Source organism: Gymnoscopelus microlampas (genome assembly GCF_963454915.1).
Source record: "Gymnoscopelus microlampas genome assembly, chromosome: 16".
Classification (NCBI taxonomy): Eukaryota; Metazoa; Chordata; class Actinopteri; order Myctophiformes; family Myctophidae; genus Gymnoscopelus; species Gymnoscopelus microlampas.
Window position 1 is genome coordinate 10,356,700 of NC_139953.1, and position 9,292 is coordinate 10,365,991.

A 9,292-nucleotide genomic window follows, 5' to 3' on the forward strand; every position below is an offset into this window, starting at 1 on the left:
ACATTTATTTGAAAACTTTAGTTTACTTTAGTTGCTTTGTACATTTAGATTATTATTACAAAACATACATTAACCACTTCAACCATATAAACATTTTGTCCATTTGAAAATAGCCGATCTACAAGCTCACAATGCGTCGCAACGCGACGCATTGTGAGCTTGTAGATCGGCTATTTTCGAAAGATTTTTATACATCTGAAAACTTGTGAAATGGGACATTCTGCATAATGAGTACGTTCTACTTTTGGTACTTTAAGTACATTTTGAAAACAATACTTTTGCACTTTCACTCAAGTAAATTTATGAATTCCAGCCTTTTACTTCTAACATTCAACATTGTAAGTATTGATACTTTTACTCAAGTAAAAAATGTGAGTACTTGTTCCACCACTGCTAGGTGCCGACCAACGTGCGGTTAGCATAAAACATAAGACAGCGGGATGGCAATAACAGCGGGGTGCATGGTAATAGACTGAGATTGGCAGTTATAGTGCTCTGCGTGGTCCAGTCAGTGTTATTGCAGACAGGATATTGCTGTTGTTTTTTGCTCATCCGAATTGGGGGCCAGGGTCGTGTGGAGTGTGCCCCGAGACTGTCACGCCCTCTGACAGTATAGACAACAGCACCGGGCCCAGCTGGTCGTGCTTATCTGTATGCCGGGTAAATCCAAGGACGGTGGCGCCAGGCCATGGTAAAATAAAAAAAAAGCCCTTTATCTCCTCTGACAGTGAAAAACAACTAGCAGCCATTCGCCGCCCTGCAATTTACACTGAGCATTACATTTTATCACCAGAAGCTGAAAGCTGGTCAGAGTTACTGAGAACACAATAATAACTTCATAATAATAACTTTATTTATATAGCACTTTTCAAAGCAAGAGTTACAAAGTGCTGAACAGCGGTCGGAGCATAACATATATAAGTAAAACATACACGTTTGGACCTTTCTGCTGTAATGTATAGGAGGCTACAATGCTGGAAAGTAACTAAGTACTGTATACTTAAGTACTGTACTTGAATATGTCAATTTCTCGATACTCAATACTTCTACTCCACTACATCTCAGAGGCAAATATTGTATTTTTTTTACAACGCTAATAACAACGCGTCGCATCAGAGAAACTGACGAAAACTGAGTACTTTCAAATTTGGTACTTGAAGTAAATTTGTATGCCTTTGATACCTTTGTGCTGTACTCTGTATTGCTACTTTTACTGAAGTAAAAAAGATCTGAGTGCTTCTTCCACCCCTGGTCTGTCCCATCTCCGTGAACCCAGATTCAAGTGACACTAGAACAGAAGGTCTGTGGCTAAGTGTCGACAACCTGCTTCAGCCACAACATTTATAATTCATTTCACATTTTAGACATTGTGTATCCAGAGTTATACTTATAATGACTGAGCAGGGAGGGGATTCTTGCTCAAGGACACTTGGGACTGTACCAGGCAGCAGAGGGTCAATACAGCACTTTTCCATTCCACAGGGACAGTCTACTCCCAGACACCTCAACATACTAAATGTACAACTTTGTTTTGTGGTCATTTAGCTTGATATTCTTATTCTTCTGAGCAAGATAAGTGAATAAGTGCTGTGTATGGGAGTTGGGTATCTTGCGTAATCCATTAACACATTGACCGCCTGAATTATTTTCACTGCCTATTGTTATTCATGCCAGAGATTTTTCAATGAAAAAAAAAAAGTACTCAGGAGCCGAGATACAAAATTTTAAAGTTTTAAGTTAAGGAAGTGGATGAGAGTAAAGATCTTCGAAAATTCATATCTCCTTGGTCTTTGGGTCAAAAAAATGTTTTTGTTTTTTTTTGCTAAAATCGAGTTAACTCGATCTAGGCAGTCAATGTGTTAAGACCGGGAATGCATCTGTGTAATTTTAAGATTTCTTTGGCTATTCAAAAATAGCAGATTTACAAGCTCATAGTGCGACACAGAGTGCTGCGCTATGAGCTGCTATTTTTTGAAAAATCTTCTCTCTTTTTTTGCAAATCTTTGAATATATATATTTTCAAAGTGATTTTTTTTTTACTCAAATCTTTGCTTCTGGGGATTCTAGAAATGTCTCCTAAATCCTAACAGTAGGCCTATGTTGCTACTGTATATCAGTGGTGATGTCAAGGACCCCAAAAATGATATGTATCAAAATATTTTGTTCCAGGGACTATGGAGTTACATTTGTGTCTTTATTAACCAAACAAAAGAAAAACATTCGAGAGAGAAAAAATATAAACAGAGCAAAGAATAGTTTTGAATGAAAACAAAATAAAACAGCAAGCAAAAAATTATAATTAGTAAGCAAAGGAAATTATATAAACAGAACAAAAACATTTTTTTCATTAAAACAAATTAAAAACGCAATAAAAAAAAATATTTGCAAGCAAAAAAATATAAGATCTGAAAGAAAAGAAAAAATAATTGAGAACAAAACTTAAGATTAAAAAAATAAGGAAAAACTGTTTAAACTACATAAAACAAAATACTTAGTAAAATGTTTGGGTAATAAAATGTGTTGTGCTAAATAAAATGTTTTTAATGTTTTTTTTTCCTTGTTTGCCAATGAAAGTTTTTTTTTTCTGATTGCAAAACGTCTTCTCTCTCAAAACCTAAGTCTTTGGTCTCGATTTTTTTTTCTCTCTCTCTCGGATTTTTTTGTGTGAGGGGTTGAAGTTCAGAAGGCGTGTCCTAAGCTGAAAAGATGTAAGACACCTCTCCATTGGTCACTCGGAGTCTGAGTGACAGCTTGACAACTTCCTTAACCTCCCCCCTCCCCCGGCCAACAACAACATTCTACTCCTGTCCAGTACATTTCTCCAGCTGTGGCAGATTTTTGTGGTGCGACACTTTGGCAGATAGTCAGTGGTGCGTAAGTATTTTAACTTCCCTCCTTTTCACCTTTTCACATATTAGGCCTATGGCGACTTTATTTAATTGAATTATATAAGATAGTAATTTAAAATACATAATTGTGCTGCTAGTGGCCGTCACTCCGTGACTCGCGCGTCCAACGCCTATTGCCAGCCTGCAGCATGTCGTTGCATGTGTATTATGTAGCTACTCCAGTTACCAGGTCAATCATCCATAACGTTAGTTCATGCTCTTATTGTGATGTGCTGCAATTATTTTAGCGTTGTTTGATGCAACTATTATCATTGAGTAAATGAAAAGTGCAGCTTAGTGTGCTAGGCTCTCAACTACGACGCATCCAAACAGGTACATTCTGACGTTTGCGTAACTGTTTAAATATATTGACATAATTGTTGTTCTGGGAACCCAAATGAGTATGAAACTTAAGCCAGGGGTCTTCAACGCTTTTCAGGCCAAGGACCCCCTAGCTCAGAGAGAGATGAAGCAGGGCCCCAATACATAGTGTATAAAATGAAGATTAAACTTGTTCATATATTTCATAGATAGCTTCATAGACTTGTTTGACAGACACTGTCATGTTGGATTCATGTTAATGTGTATTTTCAGACATTTAACCACTTCAGCCCTCAAATACTTAGTATTTGAGGGCTGAACTACTTAGTAAAGACCTTTCACTCTGTACTTGGTCTGCTCTTTTTTTTTTCTCTACAGCAAACATCTTTCCAAAAAATAGCAGATCTACAAGCTTGTAGTGCGAGGCGCTGTGAGCTTGTAGATCTGCTATTTTTGGCTAAAGTTCTCTTCAGTAGTAGGGAGGGATGCTAGGTTACGGTGACGGACCCCCTGTTGAAGACCCCTGACTTAAGCATTCTATTTTGTCTCACCACACCGACGTGCTACTGTACACGGTACAGTAAAAGGGGAAACCACACCAATGTCCTAAATTGACCGAAATGATAGTACCCAAGAAAAGTGTTTCTTAATCAAAATCAAAGCAGCCTAATCAAAAATATGAAAACAACACGGTACACATTCAGGCTCCTACAGCCTGTAGCCATGTATTATGGCCTCAATGACAATAACTTCTCCTTGTCTCCCTGGCAGAATGCAGAACCAACCATGCAGGCCACAGGCCCAGGTAAGGATAATTTGTTCACATTCACATACATTTGGTCACCTTGTGGTCATTGCGGGACAACAGAGACAAAATATTAAGTTGTTTTCCAGTGTTGTCCTGCGTTTGTGTGACTTGAACAATAAGAACAAATCAATGTTAAATCCAATCGATAACTGCAGAGTGGCGACAGTCTCTTTGAATGAGTGCATCTGCCAATTGTAAAAAAGTAGCATTGTTCTTCATAAATAGCCAATATTATTTAATAAAGACGGAATGCACTTGCCCATCGGGCAACCTGAAGGCAAACTCCATTTGCCTGAACGTTTTATTAACTTGCCACGGGCAGTCGGGCAACCGTTAGTGTCAACCCCTGCTTGTGTTTGCCTTACTTACTGTGAATCACTCTTAAGAGTGTCTGCTAAATGCCTAAATTGTAATTGTACATTTTAAAATGGCTGTCATAAAATTTGATGTCTGTTATTCTTTTCCATTTGTAAGGGCTCTTGTCCTACACATGCGCACTAAACACATACCAATGCTGCAACAGCTTCATGAAGGCCTTGAGGTTTACGACCTCATCAAGAGATAGCCAATGGAGTGTTGCAGTATGTTTGTTGTTGGGGAAGATGACATGGTATGTTCAAGTGTATATTTTTTGTCTCTGCAGGCCGAAAGGCGTGTGTGTGTGCGTGCATGCATGTGTGGTTCCGTCTGTGGACAGCTAATCTCTGGCACCGTTGGCTGGATCGCAGCCAACTGTGCACGCACTCCCTGGATGGCAGAGCCGAACCTCTGCCCCAATTTTTTCACATGGGCCACAGTGTTTATATTACTCCTCCAAATTTTGTGCAAACATCATGCAAATCGTTACACATTATCTCTATAGTCAAGTGATCAAGACGGCTCCATCCGATTTTTCATATTCCATCCTTATTGGCGCATTCCCAACATTGCTGGCCCACAATAACCTACCTTACCTGGTGGAGACCTGTGCTCCGAGGAGCGCTTTTTCTAGTCTTGTATTATTTTGAATGCCTTAACATTTCCTCAAGTGCCAAGTGGTATTTTCATTGTTGGATCAAACTGTTGGGCTGTAATACTCTTTTGTTTTCTTAGGTGGACGTGCATTACATTGTGTCACACCTGGTCCCAGAAATGTCTCCACAAGGCTCGGCAAATCATGTGGAGGAGTCGAAGATCTTGGATAACTTCCAATATCTTTTACTTGAGGGTAGGTAAAACCTTCCATAAGACATTTTGATATTGGCTTAGGTCCTAAGCTAAGTCCAAGAAGTTTGGGAACCACTGGTGTAGGATCTCCTATACCTTAGGAGATCCTACACCAGTGGTTCCCAAACTTCTTGGGCTCAGGTCACCCGTGTAAATAAACTTTTCATCCACGGCACCCCTGAATTACACTGTTACTTTACAGCACCTTACATTTATGTCACATTATGGTATGTATTATTTAAATCCTCCCCCCTAAATTACAGTTTGTCACAAGGAAAACTGAGAGAATATCTGTTTCCATTACAGGACACATTGCAAATAACATTATACTTGACGTTTAACCACTTGAACCCTAGCATTCCTATTCTGAGGGGAACATTCACCAAAAATAGCAGATCTACAAGCTCACAACGCGTTGTGAGCTTGTAGATTGCTAATTTTGGTGAAGAGATTACGCACCAAGTACGGTGCACCTCAACTCCGTTTTATTAAGTGTAGAGGTTCTAAGTGTTAAACTGAAGTGATATTGATACATTCCAAACATTATCAAAGTATTTTGCGGCACCCCTGGACTTGGACCTGGGCGTCACGGCACCCACTTTGAGAAACCCTGTCCTACACTCATACAGCACATAATATGCCCAGATTTTAACCAATTTTAGAATCAGAATAGTCTTTGTCACAATGATCTTTATTGTCACATCACAGGTTTACAGGTGTAAAACAATGGGTGAAATGTGTTTTTGTGCAAGCTCTGTAGTTTTTTGTTTATTTTCATAAAGGAAAAAGAAGTGGAGCCACTAACTAACCGGGTACAGGGCAAGCAATGTTCTCAACTGATCGTAGTGTATCTTGTCAGTAGCACAACACAATTTCATTATCTGGATATCGGACTGTCAGACAAATAATACAGTTTCCGATCATAATCATATTTGGTCCGTTGTGTATTTTATTGGTGATTCTTGTGAATGAGTTGTTTAAGCTTTGAAACTTGTTACTTCAGATGTTGATTCTGATCTCTTGTCCTTTCTAAGATGTACAACCAGAAGATGCGGCTGAAGAAGAGAGACCCTCTGTGCCCATGGTGATGCAATGGCTGACTGGGCAGGGACACAGGCATTTGCTGGTGTCGGAGAGAAAGAAAATCAAAATAGTTGACCACAACTGTCTAGTCCACAGGCCACACTGTTTGTTATCCAATTGTTAGTGCTTGTAACACTTCCAACAGCCCACCTTGAAGATTACGAGTCTTTTAAGACCAACTTGCTTTCTGACATTAACGGTGCAAGCTTTGACAGAGTGTAACTTGTAAATAACTGTACATTGTCACTTTTTTACTCCAGTCCATTGTCAATTTTTACTTGTGTTAAGGATACAAACTTAAAAGTGAACTTGGACGATTATGAACCTAAATTGCACTGTCCTGATGTGAGGACATCATATACTATGACATTTGGATGACATCACAGCAGGAGGGGGTACATTGTTTAAAAATGTCAGCTGTGGTGTAGAAATGAAATGCAAAGAACACCCTCTTCATTTTTATAGTGTTCCAGGTCCAATTGTGTCTGCTTATTTATTTGTGTCATCACTTCCAATTTCACTTCTGTATCTTGACTGAGGTTTCCTTGATTGGATAAAATTGGCATCCCAACCTGAGAATGCATTTTCTGTTAGATAGCCGGAGAGACATGTTACTGAACCCTCTAAAGCAATGAGTACGATCAGAATCTAGAGCTAGAGCTATTTAACACTTAATTTAACGAAAGAAAATCACTTACCCTCCCTAACTTTTGAAATGTTTGCACCTTTCAAGGGCACTGGCAGTGTAACACTGACAGTGTAACTGTTTAAAAAAATAAATCTTATCTTTTTCACTGAAAATGTAGTTGTATGAATACATGGTGAATTGCTATCTGTTAATTTGACCTTCAAATGCAGTTTATGCTAATTATAGGAAAGTCAATGTTGGATAAATACATTTCTGCTCAATTTAGGCCTTGTCTGTGTATACTGAAATGCTGGTTGAGAATGCAAAAACAAAAAGTGCTTCTGCATGCTAAGTTAGAACTGCATTTGTTAGGATTGAAGGTATTGTTGGCAGGTTGAAAATATGCATGTGGCATTTAAAGCTACAGTCCCAAATAATCTGTACTACTACCTTTTTAATTCAATTGGGCAAATGAAATCCAACCCAAGTCTACCACCAGGTTTCCCTAGGGTATGAGTTTCAGTGAGTGAGTCAGTAGTCTCTTGATGGGTATGTGGGTCCCTCACCTCTGCTCTTGTGATGCTGCCAGCGTAATTCAATAGCCTCACAGAAAACTATACCTTACCTTAACCTGACACTAACTAACCTATCATAAAAAAGTGACCCGCAGTGGATTCGAACCCTCAGGCCTTGGATGATGGATCATAAAGTAAGCGCACAATCAGACTAAACGTTTCCAAAGCAGTCTATCTGGAATGGGCCTGGCCAGTAGGCCAGTCACTTCAGCCTTGCCTTAATTAGAATAATGAATATAACATGAAATAATGTATAGCTTTATTTTATAACTTCAAGGGTTCCCAAACGTTTCAGGCTGTGACTCCCTAAAATAATCGTATTTGAACTGGGGACCCCCCAAAATAATCATACTTGAACTGGGGACCACCCACCCTGACAAGCACTTGAAATTGTAGGAATTACATTTAGTTTTACTCGGTTCCACAGATAAATATTGTGAAAATAGCCAAACTACAAGCGCACTGCGCACAATGCCTTAAGAAGGTCTTAAAAGTCATTAAATTGTCACTTAAAAATATGTTACCCTGTATACACTTGGTATGTATAGGTTGGTTTGTTTACTGTTGAGAGAGAAAACTATGTTGCCCATTAAGCTAATCTGGGGACCGCCTCTGAGGGTCCCGGTCCCAAGTTTGGGAACCACTGGCCTACTATAACAATAACAACAATACAACAATTTTAAATACAGATCACAAACTGTAAGTAGAACAGAAACCTAGCATTAGGGAATCATCTGAATTGCTAATAGCCTAAAATGCTCAATAGTGTAGCGCCCAGAGTTGGGATGGAGCTCTGACCTCAGTCCCAGAGGACCACAATGGAAACAAGCCTTTGTGTGTTATCCTTATAACATCATTGTAAAAATCGTACCTCTGTATCCTACTGTTAATAAAGTATTCCATAAATCTGTTTACTCAAACTGTTTACTGTACATATATTTATGTTTTGTTTTTATGATGTTTTGCATAGTAGTGTATATACTGTCTGTCATAAATGTCTCTATGAATTCAGTAGGAAGGACCTTAATGGAAACAAGTCATAGGCTTTCTTGGGTTTAAATCCTCTTAGCTGACCTTGCATTAAACTGTACTTTCATGTTTGTTTGTTTTTTTTGGCAAACTGCTAATATTTCAATCAATCAAAAAACAGTGCTGGCCGTAACACACCTCCATCCCTGCATTCAACAAACTACATAAGGAAGGGAGGCGCTGTCACTCAGACTCCGAGTGACCAATGGAGAGGTGTCTTACATCTTTTCAGCGTAGGACACGCCTTCTGAACTTCAACCCCTCACACAAAAAAATCCGAGAGAGAGAAAAAAAGAATCGAGACCAAAGACTTAGGTTTTGAGAGAGAAGACGTTTTGCAATCAGAAAAAAAAAACTTTCATTGGCAAACAAGGAAAAAAAACATTAAAAACATGTTATTTAGCACAACACATTTTATTACCCAAACATTTTACTAAGTATTTTGTTTTATGTAGTTTAAACAGTTTTCCTTATTTTTTTACTCTTGAATTTTAAAAGTTTTGTTCTCAATTATTTTTTCTTTTCTTTCAAGTCTTATATTTTTTTTGCTTGCAAATACTTTTTTTGATTGCGTTTTTAATTTGTTTTAATGAAAAAAATGTTTTTGTTCTTTTTATATAATTTCCTTTGCTTACTAATTATAATTCTTTGCTTGCTGTTTTATTTTGTTTTCATTCAAAACTATTCTTTGCTCTGTTTATATTTTTTCTTTCTCAAATATTTTTCTTTTGTTTGGTTAATAAAGACACAAATG

General features: G+C 38.2%; 1 protein-coding gene across 2 annotated transcripts; it reads left to right on the top strand.

Moving 5' to 3' along the window:
* Positions 1–2,794: 2,794 nt before the first annotated feature.
* LOC311063181 (uncharacterized protein) lies at positions 2,795–6,840 on the top strand. 2 transcript variants are annotated; one of them, XM_084082459.1, is made up of 5 exons: positions 2,795–2,874; positions 3,981–4,014; positions 4,492–4,627; positions 5,110–5,224; positions 6,258–6,840. In XM_084082459.1, the coding sequence occupies exons 2-5, from the start codon at positions 3,996–3,998 to the stop codon at positions 6,309–6,311; spliced, it is 324 nt and encodes a 107-aa protein (XP_083938585.1). In that variant the 5' UTR covers positions 2,795–2,874; positions 3,981–3,995; the 3' UTR covers positions 6,312–6,840. The 2 variants fall into 2 exon arrangements, with proteins under 2 accessions (XP_083938585.1, XP_083938586.1); XM_084082460.1 differs by lacking the exons at positions 2,795–2,874; positions 4,492–4,627 and adding an exon at positions 3,639–3,784.
* The last annotated feature ends 2,452 nt before the right edge of the window (positions 6,841–9,292 follow it).

Excerpts from the sequence above, each read along its gene's own strand:
- LOC311063181 (XM_084082459.1), top strand. Across the intron at positions 4,628-5,109 it reads TTGTTGGGGAAGATGACATG|GTGGACGTGCATTACATTGT; the intron begins GTATGTTCAAGT and ends TTGTTTTCTTAG. Across the intron at positions 5,225-6,257 it reads CCAATATCTTTTACTTGAGG|ATGTACAACCAGAAGATGCG; the intron begins GTAGGTAAAACC and ends GTCCTTTCTAAG.